Source organism: Chelon labrosus (assembly GCF_963514085.1).
Source record: "Chelon labrosus genome assembly, chromosome: 10".
Lineage (NCBI taxonomy): Eukaryota > Metazoa > Chordata > Actinopteri > Mugiliformes > Mugilidae > Chelon > Chelon labrosus.
In genome coordinates, this window is record NC_140360.1 from 2,262,149 (window position 1) to 2,280,788 (window position 18,640).

The 18,640-nt window shown below is 43.4% G+C and overlaps 2 protein-coding genes across 3 annotated transcripts; one reads left to right on the plus strand and one right to left on the minus strand.

Annotated features, from left to right (window-relative positions):
• Window positions 1-278: 278 nt before the first annotated feature.
• On the plus strand, window positions 279-8,814 carry borcs6 (BLOC-1 related complex subunit 6). 2 transcript variants are annotated; one of them, XM_084553621.1, is made up of 7 exons: window positions 279-440; window positions 2,210-2,727; window positions 3,189-3,375; window positions 3,884-4,057; window positions 5,823-5,986; window positions 6,481-6,564; window positions 7,098-8,814. In XM_084553621.1, exons 2-7 carry the CDS (start codon window positions 2,221-2,223, stop codon window positions 7,221-7,223), a joined length of 1,242 nt encoding a protein of 413 aa, XP_084409747.1. In that variant the 5' UTR covers window positions 279-440; window positions 2,210-2,220; the 3' UTR covers window positions 7,224-8,814. The 2 variants fall into 2 exon arrangements, with proteins under 2 accessions (XP_084409747.1, XP_084409748.1); XM_084553622.1 differs by lacking the exon at window positions 3,884-4,057.
• Window positions 8,815-12,171: 3,357 nt separating this feature from the next.
• LOC311494945 (hyaluronidase-2) lies at window positions 12,172-16,532 on the minus strand (the record flags this gene model as incomplete). The annotated part of the gene is made up of 6 exons (XM_084554226.1): window positions 12,172-12,543; window positions 13,173-13,370; window positions 13,556-13,642; window positions 14,531-14,677; window positions 14,778-15,026; window positions 15,972-16,532. 6 exons carry the CDS (start codon window positions 16,530-16,532, stop codon window positions 12,172-12,174), a joined length of 1,614 nt encoding a protein of 537 aa, XP_084410352.1.
• Window positions 16,533-18,640: the final 2,108 nt, after the last annotated feature.

The window sequence follows — 18,640 nt, forward strand, 5'->3', positions numbered from 1 at the left end:
AAAACAAGTCAAGAAAATACAAGATGAGATAAGATAGATGAAATAAGATGAGAAGGGAAAACATGGTTGAGAAAAAAAAAAAGAGGCAATAAAATAGAATATTAAAATAAAATCATTATTTACAGGCATCTGTGTTTAAAAATATATGTATTCATATGTTATACATTACATGTTTTATCCATTTTGGGGTGTTTTATTATATTGAGGAACATGTAATTTGTAATATATAATATATAATAAAATATTGAAGTAGTAAATCATATAACAGGAATGGTCATATGAATTTAAGTATAAATAAAATAAGGACTAAGGAACATCATAGAGGCCAGAGTGATTTTTCTTTCCTAAGGCGGAACGTTTCTTTTGTGGCTGAGCGGGGAAGGATATTCTGAGCGGACTCGGTTTGTTGCTTACATCCTTCAGGAACTGAGACTCCTCTGGTGAGTGTTTGCTTCGTCTCTTTTTGCTCTAAACCAGAGCTGTGTGAACTAACGGGCAGACAAGTAAAACGAAGAGCGATTAAACACCGATTATTATTTGACGCTGTCACGCGTTAAAACGCGAGCGTCGGTTCAGAGGCCTGGGAAGCTAACGTTAGCCACGTTAGCATCGTTTGACAGCAGCCGCCGCTGACAGGGAGCTAGCAAGGCGGCTAACAGCAACTTCCTCAAACACTGAGATATTATTGGATATTACTGTTTCTGTTTCCATATTTGTTCATTATTAAATATTATATATTGTTTCCTTTGAGCTCTTTAAACACATGCTAACATGACCACAGAGCTAGCTTAGCATACAGGTATGAGCAGCCGTCCTCCACATCAGCTGCTTCAGACAAAAACAACAGGATTCAGAGACAAATAATGATTAAAAATAAACCTGAGACACTAGAAAAATCCTCAACTGGAGGTTTTGTGTTCACATCCTCAACGTAGGACCGTCCTCAGGCTTTACATGTTCACCTCTAAAGGTTTTATTGTCTTTACAAAACATGCAATAAGTTAATGAAATTAAGTTCTGAGGTCCAGTCACAGACAGCACAGTGAGGATATATAAATATGAATCTAACAAAGATCAATGAAAACTAAACAATCTAGAGAGCAGCAAGGATGAAACGACATCAGTGCGATAAGACAAGGGGGACTAGATAACACGATACGAGATAATAGGTCCAGTCACACGATGAGAATATATAAACCTAAATCTAACTAAGACTAATTAAAACTAAACAATCCAGAGAGCGACAGGAATGAAAACAACTCTGCAGTTTAATTTACAAAGTGATAAATAAATATCTTAATAAATATGTAGAGTCTGGTGTTTGACAGAAGGTGTTAGAGATTTAGATGAAAACCAAAAGTCTTTTATCTGTTGTCGTCCTGATAAGAAGCCAGACAGTCTTTCTTACAGTTTCCATGGCTGTACTTCCTCTTCTATAATCTCTGCTTCTGTGATTAAATTAGATGTTTCCACACGGCATGACGCGATTAAATCTTTTAATACTGAGTATCATCGGCCGATCCCTTTTGTTTTGTTTTTATTTTAGACTACAGAATAAAACAAAGGTTTCTTCCTTTTAGCTTTTTTTTAGATTTAAAAATCAAATAACAGTTGTTTTCCAGTTTTAATTTCTGGTTTTAAAAGCAAAACATGCGCCTAACCTTTCAGACTGACGAATATAGAGCCAACAATCAGGAAAGTAAAGGTGCTAATAAGGTACTGCGGGACATAGAAGCAGTCCAGCACTAACTCCAGCTTGATGAAGAAGGAAAGTCTTAGTCTTGGCTTTAAAAATAGAGAGAGTGTCTGCCTCCTGAACCCAAACTGGGAGCTGGTTCCACAGGAGAGGAGCCTGACAGCTGAAGGCTTTACCTCCTGTTCTACTTTTTGAAACTCTAGGAACCACAAGTAGGCCTGAACTTTGAGATGGAAGTGATGGAGCTAGGACTTTAAGGGCCTTGTATGTAAGGAGGATTATAAAAGGAGCCAATGAAGAGAAGCTAAAACTAGAGAGGTGCACGTCAGCTACGTCACTAGGGTCTGTGTAGGTCTCTGCGTTATCGCCGTAGCCTAACGCAGAAGTATAAACCGTCTATAAAAGTACAGGTTGAAACCTTTTCAGTCTCCCTAGAGAATAGTATTATAAAGTCAGGTTTTAGGAAGCAGTTGCACACGTGCTAACCCTTTTAACCCTCTTTTCTCTGTCCAGCAGGTGGAGGGATGAGTCTCTCCCCTGCGACTGGCACCGAAGTGCCTGAAACAGCTAACGGGGTTGCGACGCCTGTGGCTTTGGAGAACGGCCCTCATGGTCCCGTCTCGGTGAAGTGCGGGGGGAGCAGGTTACCTAATCCCGGGGAGGCGTCGATGGACGGGTCCCCGGAACACAACGAGAACCACGTCGACGCCGAAAACGCAGTCTACGACGCCAGAGGCCACTCGGACACGGAGATGGACGTGAACGAGAGGACGTCAGGTTTATCGTTACACAGCCCGGGACCGGAGTCAGGACCAGGACCCAAAGACTTCCCCGAGGCCTCTAAGGCCCTGGAGCACCCTGATGCAGTTCTGCTGTGGGACTCGGCGCCGCACGGACACGCCAAAGTCTCGGACAGACGGCCGGCCGGAGCGAAGACCGCTGACGGAGAGAAAGAGAAACAGGACGAAGAGGAGGATGAGAAGAATGAAATCAAGTGGAGGAGTCAGCACGGAGGAAGGAGAACACACGGGGTGAGTCTACAGATGTAATCCGTCCGATCCGTGTCCTCCCTCTTCTTCTTATTCTTGTTGTTGTTCTTCTTCTTCTTCTCCTTCTTGGTGTTCTTCTTCTTCTCCTTCTTGGTGTTCTTCTTCTTCTTCTCTGTTCCTTTAAACACAGCATTCAGTAGTTGGTAGTATTGAATGATGGTCTTCTACCACCTCACCAAACATCCATATTCAGCTATTTACAAACTGCTGTCTGACTCAGCAGACATGTGCAGAGTCACAGGATTTTAGTTCTTCTTCTTTAATTTGTGGCAGCTTTGACACAACAGGACGTGGTTTTGGTTTATTTCAGACCTAAACTAAATAACGTGATCGTACAAGTCAGTCCCACCTGAAACTGAGACAAGGAAGGAGACGTGTTGAGTTGTTTCCATAATGTTTTCATTTAATAAGCATTAACATTTTATTTTTCTCCCCCATCGTAGCGCTCACAGCACTACTCCTCCTCAGCCCCTGGTCCCAGTACCTCCACCTGTTCCTCCCCTCCACCTCCTCTTCTTCCCTCGGACGACGCCCCCTGCCCTCCTCACATCATGGCCCAGGTCTGGGTTCGCAACGTTCGAGGGATGCAGGACAGTAAGAGCCTGGATGAAATCAGCCAAGCATGTGGAGGTAGATATATAACGAGTTTACTGTCGCATTTCTTCTTCTTCTCTTTCTTCTTCTTCTCCTTCTCGTCCTTCTTCTCCTTCTTGTCCTTCTTCTCCTCCTCCTCCTCCTCCTCCTCCTTCTTCTTCTTCTCCTTGTCCTTTTTCTCCTACTCCTCCTCCTCCTTCTCCTCCTTCTTGTCATTCTTCTCCTCTTTTTTCTTCTTCTTCTCCTCCTCCTTTTTTTTCTTCTTCTTCTCCTCCTCCTTCTCCTTCTCCTTCTTCTCCTCCCTAATCTGAACTGTTAGACATGTCCAATAAAACCAGACTATAGTGGATTAGTCCATCTCTTAATTTCCAGGTCCAGTCAGAGTCCATGTGCTCAGACGTGTTTCCATCAATGTAAAGAGACTCGTTCAGTTCCTCGTTTAGTTTAAAATAAATCAGGGCTTCGTCCCACTTCTGTAAATCATCTTTAGCATAATGTATATCTAAGCAGGACCTCTATATTTAATATATCCTCGTGTCCTCAGGGGCCAGAGGAGGGGGCAGGAGTGGCCAGTCAGAGGGCAGAAGAGCTACAATCTCCTCGGCCCTGGAGCTAGAGGGGACAGTCAGCCATGAAGGAGACTTGACTAACTTCATCACCAAGAACCTGGAGCAGAAGATTAAAATGAGCTCCAAGCCCAGTCTGGACTGCAGCGACTGTGAGTAGAGGACACAGAGACAGAGACGTCCACATACTGTCCATTATTTATTCATTACCTTTCTAATCTCCAGACCACAGATAATTAATTACTTCATCTGTTATTAGAAACATGAATCTGTTCCAACAATACAGCAGAAACGTTTCTCGTTTCTTGCGTTCAGTGTTTTGTGTTGTTGTTTGTGTGCAGTCTTTACTTTCTTCTTCTTCTTCTTTTTCTCGTTCTTCTTCTTTCTCTACTCATTCTTCTGTTTCCTCTTCTCTGCCTCCTCCTTCTCCTTCTTCTCCTTCTTGTCCTTCTTCTTCTTCTCATTCTTATTCTCCTCCTCCTTCTTCTGGTTCTTTTCTTTTTCTTCTCCTCCTCCGCCTTCTTGTCCTTCTTCTCATTCTTAAAGTCTCCTCCTCCTTCTTCTTCTGGTTCTTCTTCTTCTCATCCTCCTCCTTTTTCTCCTTCTTGTCCTTCTTCTTGTCCTCCTGCGCCCTTTTCTCCTTCTTGTCCTTCTCATTCTTCTTCTCCTCCTCCTTCTCCTTCTTGTCCTTCTTCTTCTCCTCCCCCACCTTCTTCTCCTTCTTGTCCTCCTTCTTGTCCTCCTCTGCCTTTTTCTCCTTCTTGTCCTTCTTCTTCTCCTCCTCTGTCTTCTTCTCCTTCTTGTCCTTCTTCTTCTTGTCCTCCTGCGCCTTTTTCTCCTTCTTGTCCTTCTCATTCTTCTTCTCCTCCTCCGCCTTCTTCTCCTTCTTCTCATTCTTGGTCTCCTCCTTCTTGTGGTTCTTCTTCTCGTTCTTGTCCTCCTTCTTTCTCTACTCATTCTTCATGTTTTTCTTCTCATTCTTCTTCTCCTTCTTCATCATGTTTTTCTTCTTCTCCTCCTTCTTCTGCTCCTTGTCCTTGTCATTCTTATTCTCCTCATTCTTCTTCTTCTCCTCCTTCTCTTCCTTCCCGTCCTTCTGCTCCTCCTCCTTCCTCTTCTTCTTCTTGTCCTTCTCCTTGTTCTTCTTCTTGCTCTCCTACTTCTCCTCCTTCTATTTCTACTCTATTTAACAGACATTAAACCAGAAGAAGTTTTTAGTAGAGATCTAGTGATCGGGTCTGCTTGTATAAAGCAGAGGGGTTGGTCAGACCAGTAGAGGATGTAGACTAGTTCTGACAGAAACCTGCTTCACATAATCGTCTCCACCTGTTCAACCAGAGTCTAGAGAATAATTTAAGGTGATGTCGACACTTTGCTCCTGCTCTCTCTCTCTCTCTCTCTCTCTCTCTCTCGTCTTTAAATTAGCCTCAGACTCAAATAGATGTTGTTCCTGACAAATTACATTATCTCTGTAAGTTGCATCAGACTGACCCACAGATTCAGATCCTGTCCATCAGAGTAAAAAACTCCTCTGGATGAGAGCGTCGCTCAGTTTAAACACTGGAACACAGTCAATATGCCGTCGGTGGCAGCTCATTCCCTCTACCTGCTGATTCAATTAAGATGGATGACTCACGGGGTTAGTTTAGATTGGACAGATTTATTACTGAGGCCCTGCCACAGCCTGACAGGAAACCTTTTTATAGATAGAAACCGTTTTTATTCATTTGTCCACCAGGGTTTTAGTGTGTGGTCAGCACATTCTCATTTGGGACGGATATGAACCGCTGTGGACGGGATCAGCATCAAAACATTATTTAGCCTCTTAGAGACGTGAGGAGTTTCTTCTGTTAACAGACTACAGCCAGAAGATTAAAACATCTAAGCTATTGTGTATTATTGTCCGTCTCTTACCAGCCGACTGTTCGGGGCCCATCTACCGAAGCCGGGGGTTGTCACGGAGACCGGCGGACATCCCGCCCATCGACCCCGCCGTCTTAGTGGACCTCCAGAAACACACCCAGGAAGTGGCGCAGAGCGTGGAGATGATGATGCGGAGCCTCAACGGAACCATCCAGAACGTGAGGCTTCAAGTTTCTGTTCTTCTTTTTCTTCTTCCTGTTCCTTTATTTCTTCTTTTACTTCTTCTTTTTCTTTTATTTCTTGTTCTTATCCTTGTTCTTCTTCTTCTTCTTTTACTTCTTCTTTTTCTTCTTCCCGATCTTCTTCTCCTTGTTCTTCTTCTTCTTTTTCTCATTCTTCTTCTTCATCTTTCTTCTTCTTCATCTTTCTTCTTCTTCATCTTTCGTCTTCTTCATCTTTCGTCTTCTTCATCTTTCGTCTTCTACATCTTTCTTCTTCTCCTTGTTCTTCTTCCTGCTTTTCTTCTCCTGTTTTTCCCCCATTCTTCTTCTTCGTTCTTCTTCTGCCTGTTCTTCCCATTCTTCTTATTCTTCTTGTCCTTGTGCTTGTTCTTCCTCCTGGTCCTCTTGTTGTTCTTGTTCTTCTTCTACTTTGATTTTTATAAGTATTGACGCTAGTTGTTTTTGTCTGACTGATCTTTCCTCTCGTCCAGATGACGGCTCTGAGCGTTGGCTACATCCAGACCTACAGAGACTCTGTTGACAGCCTGGGGGAGTCTGTGGACATGAGCATCAAGGTAACTCTGGTTCTGTGGGATAGTTGGTGCTAAGTAATCCCCTCGCCCACAACATTGTCCTGGGGGGTTTATCAATCTACACAAGTTCTGTTCCAGTTCAAAGAACCGTCATCTGACCAAGTACAGTCCAAATACCCGGATGTGTCCTTGTCCTACACTTTTTATCGAGGATGCGTCGATAACTTGTGCGGACTTGGTACAACCAGGTATCCCAGAATGCATTTCAACTACGCTGCTGTTCCAGTTTCAGAACAACCGTCCTCCAGAGTAGATACTTCAGAATCAAACCCAAATGACCAAGTGTGAAAGTCCCAAGTTTGCAATCAATGGCTCTGATTGCTTGGAGGATGGTAGAGCTGCGTGCAGAGATGAACAACTGTACAACTGTTCAAAAAAAAGAACCGTAAATTAAGTCATAAAGTCTTACATTGAGGCCATTCCTGCTGTTGTTATTCTTCTTCTCATCCCTGTTACACTGAGGTCTATTGTAAAGCATCACCTTCTTCATTTCCTTTGTGTTTTCGCCTCCACAGGGCATGTACACACTGATGGCTCGCTGCGAGGAGCTGGATCGCTCCATGCAGCCCATAAACACCCTGGCAGCACAGATCCGCGACATCAAACGCACCCTGGACGCCCTGGAGGCCATCTGCAAGTAACGCCGCCCCCGCCCGGTACAAACACACATCCCAGCTGCAAAGACCTCGACGTCATCCCTGAACGAGGACGTCTGCAAGAAGCCTCTTTTATTGCAGGTAGCAAACACACACACTGCAGCAAAGATGGGAGTCCTGGATCCGTTGCTACTCGGCACTCTGGATGATTGACACTCACAGTTCCTCTGTTCATCGTTTGAAGACGACCATGTTTGTGTTGTGAGATCTCGAATGAGTTGTGCTTCTCCTCTAATCTCTAATCAAGTTGTCAAGAAACAAGAAAAGAAATCTCACAAGTTTACTCCTTGTTTAGTTCATTTTTATTTGAAGACTCTCGTGCCGTGGAGACAAACGGAGGCGAATCCTCGAGGACATGAAGGAGTGTGTCCCCCTAATCCGTCCGGCCTGCTTGGTTTCAGATTGCACTAACCTCACCTCCCCCACATGGGGGCGACGACGTTTCTTTCTCCGTCTCTGGAGAGGCGAGAATAAACTGCTCAGAAGACAGTGACTTTTGCACAGGAACAGAAAGTCTATTTTTTAATCTTATGCAACAAGGATCAGATTCTCTCTCTGTAGGCTTAATGAGGGGAACGGAGCATCGTGTCTGTCTGTCTGTCTGTCTTTTTTAAATGTTTGTTATTTATTTGGGTTCTCCTCAGCGTGCATGCTTGTCCAGAAACACTGCAAATCTCTCTCTGAGTGTACCGGGTAATGTTTCACTTTGTTCGTCGATCTTTAAATCACAGCTCTGCTTCTCGAATAAGAATAATAATAATCATCTAAAGTAGGGCTGGGTATTGATATTCAATTCATTTTGAGATATTTCAGTTTAGAAACTAATAGTTTTGGAGGTTTGTGGCGTCTCCTCCATCTTCTCCCTCTAGTTTCTCATCTTTCATGTGTCTTTTCTTTGGTCCAGCTCTTCTCCGTCGTCAAACTTGAGTTAGAGCTTCTGTCGTGTTCTGGATCTCCATCACACGTTGACTAATCTTGTTTCACGATATCGTGAGATTTGTCGTGCAGAAACAGTCTCTGCAGTTTTCTATAATTGATTTTTACCACTCTATATCGAATCTTTCATCTCAAGATCATTTAGAATCGGAAATTTGTCCGAGTCATAAAACACCATAACATGACCTATGTCTCCCCAAAGCGTTGACTGAGATTTGTCGTGCAAAACCAGTCTCCCAAGATCACAGGAAGATTTCTAAGAAGATAAACCCAGCCCGAAGCTGAAGCTGAAATCTCTTTCCTCCTCGTCTGTGTCCGTGCAACGCAAGATGATCTCAACTGCAAAGATATCCTCTCCTGCCCCCACAGCGGCTTTAAATTATATTTAAAAGGTGGAGTTGATTTGACTTTTAAGACGTCATCTGGCCGTTCTTCTCCACGTGTCCGTTGCATCAGATTTTATCTCGGGAACTTTAACTTTCCTTGCGTCTAACGAATGATCAGCGCTCTGGCTCCCGGACGACTGTAAAGAACCGGTATTCTTATTAAAACTAAACACTGTAAACACATTCCCTGCTTCTGAATCTGTGGGCATGCAAGGGTGCAATCGTTGTGCTTATTTTAAATAAAAATAAATCACTTTGAGGACAGACGAGGCTGAAAGTCTGATCACTGTTTTTGTCTGTTTGTGATGAGAAGACGTCGGCTTGGGCTAGCTAGCGTTAGCCACCTAGCAGGGACTGAATGAATGAAGTCAAATCCACGGACTCACTGTTCATGCTTTATAACGACCGACTGCTGCTTGTACATAAACCAACATGCAAACATTGATTTGGATCATTAAAACACAGATTCATTAAAACTAGGCAGATAAATTGACTGAAATATTTTGAAATCATTCATTTCCATTTATGTAAGTAGCTTGTGGAATTGGATTGTGCTCAGTTTTTAGATTTTTGCATTACAGGCGCTCACGTTTCCAAACATTTGAGTTGAAGTGCTCTAGAAGAATGGTTGTCAGTGCTTTACCAACTTGAGGTTTAAATTACATGAATACGTTGTTGGTCATAGCTGTCTGTGAATTAATTGTAGATGAAAACGGAAAAAAAAACATCTAATTTACATTTACATCACTAAAAGTTTGCTTCTAAATGTTTTAAAGAGTCAAAGAACTTAAACAAGCAGCAGCTAAATTGTTGAGCAGAATCCACCCCTCCCCCGATCTGTACTGACGCCCCAAATCATCTACGGGATAATGTACCTACCTACCCTTCCTACCTACCCATCTATCTGGGAGGCACTGCTGGAAGGAGTTGGGATGCAGCCTTCAGATCTGAACATGTAACTGAACACAAAGTGAGTATTTATTATTTAAATTAGTGTAAAGAGACCGTTGTTGACTACTTGGTTACAAACCTAAAGCCGTGTCAAGAAACATTTACCCAATAACAGGGCAACTGAACTTGTAGAGTTTCTTAAAGACGTTTCCGAACTAAAAACTTCAAGAAATTCTACAACATCTAATGCCCCTTATTTTAGCTTGTTGTTGATGTTTCATATTTTAGATTCTTCTCAATCAGCTTCAAAAGGTCGTAGTCTGGAATGTTTAGGGTCTTTAAGGAGTTCCCAGAGGTCCAAATCATCTCAGTTTAGTTTAGGTTGGGTTGATTGTGGAGACGCTCCATCGCTCTCCTTATTGGTCAGATATTCCTTCCTTAGCCTGGAGGTGTGTTTGGGGTCATGGTCTCGTTGAAGAACTAATGCTGTACGTAAGCGTGGTTTATACCTCTACAGGACACAGACGCAGTAACCTACATACGTAGCCTACGCTGGTGTGATCCATTTATACTTGTACACTATTCGGCGCTGTGTCTTTTTAACCATTCAGGTTCATTTTTGTTTCTACTTTCTGCTTCACTTTCATCAATAGCGACCGAAATTTGCCAAAGACGAGTCGCATAAATGTTTGTATCTCCGAACCTCCTCAGTAAACATTTCCTCCATGTGTTCCATCTTTATTGATCTTGCGGTCTAGTTATATTTCTGGGGAGGTGCATGTCAGGCTACGGCGTTAGGGTCTGGACTGTCGCCATAGCTACGGAGTCAAATTGACGCAGACGCCTAAACCGCACATTAACCACACTTGTTGAATTTTGCATAAATCACCAACAGTGTCACCAGCAAATGGTTTGATGTGAATGGGACATATGTGCTTTGAAGAAGTCACAGCATTTAAGGTACTTAAAGTAACCTAATGGAAAATCAAGTAGCAGACACATCTCAACATCAACTAGAAGTTGTTGTTGTTCTTTGTCTACTTTCAGGACTGAAAATCCACTGACACAGACACGTTTAAGCATCACTGTACATGTGTATGAAGCCTCTGTTTATTTCACCCCAAGTCCAATGTGTCAACAAAAAAAACAAAAACACAAACCAACAGAAAAAACAAGTGGTTCTACAAAAGAACGGTTAAAGAAGAACAAGATGAATGTTTAGGAATGGCCAAGTCAAAGTCCTGACCTTAATCCAATAGAAATGTTGTGGAAGGACCTGAAGCAAGCAGTTGATGTGAGGAAACCCACCAACATCTCAGAACTGAAGTGGTTCTGTTCTGAGGAATGGGCTAAAATTCCTCCAAGCTGCTGTAGACCACTGATCAGCAGTTACCAGAAATATTTAGTTACAAGGAGGTCACAGCAGATACTCACTGATATGAACAAATGATTAGTTTTCTTGGATAAAAAAAAAAAATACACAAGTTTAATAATTCTGTTTCATTTGCTTACCATGTTTACTGAATTTCCTTAAGTGTCTCTGTGCTAGTGAGAGTGTGATAGTGAGACAGCATGCACAGTCCCATGATCCTGAAAATGAAGCAGGAGTGAGGTTTTCTTACAGAGGTCCTTGTAGTTTCATCAGAAGTCAGGCAGAGGAGGCCAGAGAGCTCAGAAAGAAGAACGTGTGCTGCCCCTCAGCAGATACTCCTTTGAATAATGTTCAACTATGAACTAAATCTCTGCGCACAAAATTCAGTTGTGTTATGGCCAGCAGCTCTTTAAGGCAGATTAAGGGTTCATCAAACAACACAAAGTCACTTACTTCTAATTCTAGATTAGCCTGGAAGCCGAACTCTAACCCGGTCGGTCTGGAGTCACTCTGTTGGGAACTGATTCTTCTCAGATGACGTGTATGACCACTGTTACTCTTCTGTCCGTCATCACATTAAGCACCGCCCCCAATACGATCTGATTGGCCCAGCAGATCTTTGCTGAAGCAGAATCAGATTCAACTCGTTTGGGGGCGGGGCTTAATGCTTCAGCTGAGCACCATGGAGTTGAATTTGTTAACAACAAAATGTCTCTATCCAGTTGATGTAGAGGTATTTGTTATCAGTTAAAACACGCCCCATAATGAAATCCAGATGTCACCAGACTCATATTCCACTCCAGGCTAATTCTACATAGGAATTCAAATAGATTAGCTTTTTATTGTCTCAGAGATCCCTGTTGTCACTCCAGTGCAGTAAAGGCCAGTTCCTCTGGATAATCTCAATACCTCACTGTCAGTTTCTATTTTTATTTTTTTTTTAACCCTATGCATCTACTTAATTAAAAGAGAAACCTGAGTATGTGAGGCCTTAAGATTCAAAAATTAATTCACATAACAAACATTTAACAACAAGTAAAGTGCAAAGAAATTCCTCATTACAGTTTCACAATCTTTTGATGATAGCGGCTGATTAGTGACGATAAACTCATCACAATTATAAATCGGTGTGAATGGAAATAGTCATTTCTCTCTTCAAATGTTTTAATTCAGACGAGCGTTTGTTGCACTGTCTCTTGGCACATCCAGTGATTGGTTTCGACTTCCTGCTCCGGACGTAGTTTATCTTACTTAGATCATGTTCAGCTATAAAGCAGCACACCTGCAGCCAGGAAGGGACTCAGTGTCTTACTCAAGGGCACTTTCAGAACCTCTCATATGTCACATTTTAGGGTTCCAGGCATAGGCGTGCAGCCACCAGTAAGAGCCAAACAGTCAAGTTTGGGGAGCTCGGTGGATTGTCTCCGCCGTCTGTTGGTACTTCCAGTGAAGGCGCTGGACTTCCACTTGCAGGGGAACGACTTCCGCTAAACTCAGTGACACGCTTAGTCGTAGAAGCTGTTGTAGTCCCCGTTTCGCCTCCTGTGTTTTCTACTGCGGTTCCCCCGACAGGCGTCCCATCTTTGGGGGACTGCTGGTCGGACACGTCCCCGTCTGAAGTCTTGTACCACTGGCATTGGAAGTCTTTCTTCCAAATCTCAGCCGGGTCTGGTTCGGCGGTTTTAGCATCTGCATCTGGCTGATCTGTGGTTTTCACCACCTGAGAGGTAAGACAGAAAATATTGTTGACATTAGCCACCATTGCTGCATTTGTTTGCATTGTACAACATCAGTCTGGATGTGTCTCACCTAGGGGCCAGACCAGATGCACAGATTAGATTGGCATGATCAGTTGCCAACAGAGAGACTCCAGACCAACTTTCCGGCACAAAACCCTTTTGGGCAGTTGCATTTCTTCTGGCTTTCAGGTTAATGGTTAATAATAATGAATAACTTCGCTTGTATACCTAATGAAGTGGCCAGAGAATGTGTATCAGAAGTATAAAATGCACAAAATGTCCATAAATCTGAACACTTGAAGATGTTTTTAACTGATAAACTGGAAGCTCTTGTTTAGGTTCGACCCGTTTCATCGGTGGTTGGACTCGGTCACAGTCTGTACTGGAGTTTGTCGTTGTCTTGTATAATGACACAAAGCTGCTTTGATGATGGTGCCAACGCTACACCGGAGACAGAACGAGTCTGGATTACATCTGAACGAGGTTAAACAGGCCTCTGTCTATTTATGTCCTAGCTTCTGTAAGACTGTTCTTCATGATAATCACAATACACAAGCAGTCTTTATAAATCCGGCGCAGATAAATCTTTTTGAAATTTAAAGTCACTCACCTTTTCTGTCTCCTTCTCCGTCGACGCTGTGGATGGAGGTGGGAGATGGAGATAGGCAGAGCTCTCTGGGTTTTGACGGACGCACCGGCCTTTTCCCTGGCAAAGGGAGGCTGAGCAGAGTCGAGTTGCTGTGGTTACGTTGACGGAGTAGGGTCCCAGGACCTGCCGGACGAACTCCGCCAGGTCCTGGCATTCTCTCTGGGAAACGGAGCAGCAGACAGTTTGACATAAAGAGGAAGAACGCACTGGAAGTTTCATTTAAAATTCATTCATTTTTCTTAAACCATGTTGTGATTCTTACAAAAGATTTGAAACTCAATGCAACACTTGAGGCTGGCTGGATAAACGATTGTGTGCACTTTATGCAAATGTCAGGGGTCTACCTCTGTCTTAGTCTCAGTTCTCTCCCAGATGACGACTCCTGCTGTTCCCATGGCAGCACTTTCTCCTATGGTGCTGATCAGATCAGCCTGGGAAAATGAAAACATGCAGTGAAACAGATATTCATACAGTGCCTCTCAACAGGTTTTGAAGCCTTCCGAAGTCCTGAAAGTAGACAAAGAGAGCCCAATCAAACACACGAAACAGAAATATTAGACTTGTGCATTTATTTATCCTGGAATATTTATCATTTATATCTGTGAGTTGTAAAAGTCAGTGAAGCCTTGTCTCCTCTATCTGTTGTAACCTCCTTGTGCAGCAATAACATCAACTAAATGTTTCTGGTAACTGCTGATCAGTGGTCTACAGCAGCTTGGAGGAATTTTAGCCCATTCCTCAGAACAGAACCACTTCAGTTCTGAGATGTTGGTGGGTTTCCTCACATCAACTGCTTCCTTCAGGTCCTTCCACAACATTTCTATTGGATTAAGGTCAGGACTTTGACTTGGCCGTTCCTAAACATTCATCTTGTTCTTCTTTAACCATTCTTTTGTAGAACCACTTGTGTTCTTGGTTCTCGTTGTCTTGCTGCATGACCCAGTTTCTCTTCACATTCAGCTCATGGACAGATGTCCTGACATTTTCTTTTAGAGTTCACTGGTAGAATTCAGAATTCATTGGTCCATCAATGAGGACAAGACGTCCTGGGACCAGATGGAAGCACTTCCGAACAGATGGACTCTAATTTTGACTTGAAATTAACTGACTAACTATCCTAGAGGTACACTTAGTTTTACACCTCACTGATATGTTATATTGATGCATTTTCCTGAATAAACAAATACATAAGTAAAATATTTCTGTTCCATGTGTTTGATTGGGTTCTCTTTGTCTACTTTCAGGACTCCGCCGATGTTTTGAGTCACTTTTAATATGTTAAAATCAGTTTGTCTCTCGTATCCGATGCAATATTTTACCTGAGATAGTAGAGTATTAGTTGAGGCATAGACACTCCTGACCAGAGGGAAGACGGGAAGATCAAACCCTGTCCCGGTCAGAGACGACACTCGTAGTGCTTCCTTAATTTGACTGGATAAGTAAAGCCTGGCCCCAGAGGTCCCACTCTAAAGACAGGAGGATATATTGCACACAATTCAGACTTGTTTTGTTTTCTTGGAGTTTATATTATAGCAGCAAATAACGATGCTACAGAATGATTCCCACCTGCAGCTTCTCCAGGGTGAGGAGAGGGTAGATGGCGGAGCATCGTTTCCAGAGCCAGACAAGCTCATCGTTGAGGGCCGTCTCCGCTGGAGGGCACTGGCCGGTGTAATTGGATAGCATGGTTTGGGCGGGGTCGCCGTTGTAGCAGCCGGGGTAAGGAGAGATCCCCCACAATGCTTTGGGCCTCAACCTTTTGACCTCCCGGAGTGTCTCCATTATGACGGCCTGCGCTGCCGCCTCGAAGTCCACCTGTGATGAGATCAGGTCACCATTCAGGCCTCTCCAAACATTTTCTATGTTGTGATCTAAAACTTTTAAAAGATTCACTCCATATGAAAAGGTAGGATCAGTTAGCACCTAGCATTTTGGACTGCAATCTCACAGCCTGAACATCTGACCTCAAGAAGTTTCATTCACACCTTGAGACATTGGTGAAAGAGTCTCCTCCAACGGGGATCTGGTCATTAACAGACTATAAACCCAAACTCCCCACCAGTCTTTTAGAACTAAAGACTTGGAAGAAATGTCTACGAGAAACCCAACAAGTCCAGATGTCTTTATTCCACCTAAGTAGCTTGAGCCGCTGATCAGATGAAGCAAGAATCACCAAGGTTTCCCAAAATGGCCTCCAGCCCCAGATACATGTTCTTCTTTGTGGCAACGTAGAGGTGCCGGGCCCCCCCATTGAAAGTAGCACCATGCTGGTACTGAAACTATGTTCCAAGTGCAAAAACTGTTCTTCATGTGCAATACCCTTCTTATGAGGGTATCTGTACAGTTACACACATATTTTATTCATAGCCACTTTGCAATAACTGCACTGCTGTTTTTATCCTTGCTTGAGATTATTTAGTTTACTGACCTTGTTAGATAAATAGTTTATCCTCTTGTTTTTCTATTCTGCTTTGACAAGACCTTAGTACTTAGTTTCATTCCCTTTCTTGTACCTTGAACCCATGATTAGATGTTGATGCAAGGTCTAAACGGGGCCGAATTCTCTAAATAACTTTCCAATTTATTCATGATGTCTTGCTGTGGCCTAAACAGACAATTTAGCATTTTATATAACACATTTTCACCTGCGCCAACCTTAATAGTTGTCTCTCTCAACCTTCGCCTAATCCACATTTCTTCTCTGTGCATGCTTTACTGTCTTCCTCCTTTAAATCCCTTCATTCTCTGGACTTTTCTTACCTGTGACCACTTCTCCACCTCTTCCGGGGTCCAGCTAGGAAAGAAAGTCCTCAGTAGGTTTCTGGATGCCTCCGGATACATCGCTTGCCTCTCTCGGTTCCTGGACCACTGGGGAACCCACTCAGTCCAGCGCAACACACCCAGCCCCAGGTACCGTGGGGCGGGTAGAGCTGCTTCCAAGTCCTGCTGTGTCTTCTGGAGGTGGGTTTCCAGGCGTGTGTGCTGCGGTAGCCCTCTGTTGACTGGCGTGTCTTTGTCTATAAAGTAGGGGTAGTTCCCTAGTGTGTCTTCATAAAAGACAGCAACACGGCCCTCACGTTCCATCCCGAAAGATCTGGGATCTGGCCGACCAGAGCAGGAAGAGTCCGGGATGCCCCAGAAGATGATGAAAGGCTGTCCGGACAGGAGAGGGGGGCGAGCTGGCTCGGGGGGACCGGCTGTGCAGAGGCCAGCGAAGGCAGCAAGCAAGAGGAGGATGGTGGAGGAAAGAGTCGTACGAGTCCTGAGGTTGGAAAGTGTCCGTTTTGGTTCTGGATGCAACCGTGGCTCCGTCCACGCCATTGAAGCGGCCACCTCTCAGACTCTCACCCCTTCAGGCCCTCACATCCGATCATGTTCCTAAAAAAACACACAGCGGACGTCAAACAGTCATCAGGCTAGAGTTTAATATGGTCACTAAACAAAGAGTTGATCCGCAGAATGTCTTCAGATCTACCAGCCACGCTTTTTAAAACCCATCCTTTAAAACAAAAACCAGTACTACCCTATTTATCTGAGCTATGATGACGTCTCCAGCTCCTGGCGTCTCCACAGAACCAAGGACATTATAAAGGACTCCTCCTTGGGCAGAAGCACAGCAATTAATGAACAGATCAACAGCAACACTGCCCCGAATCGTTTATTCCTGCTGTAGCTGACCGCACTAATTGGAACCACTTTTAACTCTTGGACTCTCTATTTGAACTATTCAGAATTATTTTTGTAGAATCAGTAACCAGGATATCGTGATTTTGCTCAGCAAAGAAGACTAGTGAACAAGTTGCCTCGCAACAACCTTCAAGGAAGGAAAGACACTTCTTTTGTTGGTTTGTTAGATCCTAAGGGTAAACACAGTGAATCCTCTTCATTAATCTCTTCATTAACTAATCACTTTATGATCTTTATTGCTGTTGATCTGAAACTGTTTTGTTTTGCTCGAGAGCATCATCTCTAAGGAAGCACTTATTCAAACTTTGAAGCTCGATTTATAGTCGTGCGTCACCATGGAGCTTCGCCATACCTACCCATACCGAGCTCAACAGCTCAACAATCTGAAATGATTTCCTTGTCCCAGGAAATTCTCCACCAGCTGCTCAGAGGTCTTGTCTATTTTCCGTTGCAGTGATTTCAGATAAAAGGATTAGCAGAGGATGGTTTCGATCCATCGACCTCTGGGTTATGGGCCCAGCACGCTTCCGCTGCGCCACTCTGCTATCACACACCCCAGATGGGACTCGAACCCACAATCCCTGGCTTAGGAGGCCAGTGCCTTATCCATTAGGCCACTGGGGCTTCTGCCAGTGCATTGTTCGAGGTCGGTGAACACAGTCCCTTTGTCTCTCAGCAGTGGCCTGATTCCAGGGTTCCAGGGTTGAAGCTTCCAGGGTTCAGTTCTAATCTGAGCTTTGTCTCTAAAATTAAATTAGATCTTAACATGTGAGAGTCTTTCCACCTTGTTCCAAAATCTGGATCATGTCTCCAAGTCAACAAACAGCTGTTGATGGTTCTGATCCAGCGGTAGGTAGAGATCCATTAGAGACAGCAGCTGCTACAATATTCTACTGACCACATGATGGCGCTGCTGATTTACAGACACACAAACTGAGATCAGATCTCAAGTGCTGGCTGGGGATGCATGTGGAGACACAGGGACTTAGAGATGGACCAGGTGTGACTGGATTGATCTGGATGGATTTGAATAAAAGTTGTTCCTCCCAGAGAAGAAGAAATAGAGAAGAAATCCAAAGATGATTGATGATGACTTCTTTTTCCCACATAAACTTTCTTTCTATCAGTGTCTCAAGTAGCCAGTTCCAAAACAGAGGTACACAAACAGTATCTGAATTCTTAAAATGTATTCGAACGGTTCCATTCTTGTATTCCTTTCTTATCTTCATTTATGCCTAACAACATCTTCACTTCACCGAGCTATTTAGCCTTCCTGCCGACAAATCGTTTTCTCCTCCTAGTTAATGCCGGATCACATTTGTAACACCGTTTCCCCGGCGAGTAAATCGTTGAGTGACATTTTAATTTCCATTCAGAGTCTGACCACGTTGTGACTCGTTCAGAAAATTGGGATCTTAATGAAGTGCTAATGTAAGCAGTAAATTATCTTGTCGGTTTGAACAGCCAGCTGAAAAAACTAAGGGTATTTATTCCTTTTCTGAAATATGCCTGTTAAAAATGTAATGGAGGCGTCTTTTTAGCTCACTGGTCAAAGTGACATGTTCTTCTTTGTGTTGTCTCTCACAGCTGCAGTTTGTGAATACTTTCTACATCCAATAGACTTTTTATGTTTGAGTATAAAAAGTAAAACCTTACTGCCCAGAGAGGGAACAATCAGTCAGACCAGTTCTTTTACTTCCTGCCAGTGTGCATCTGTGGATTGTTTATTTGACTTTATTTTG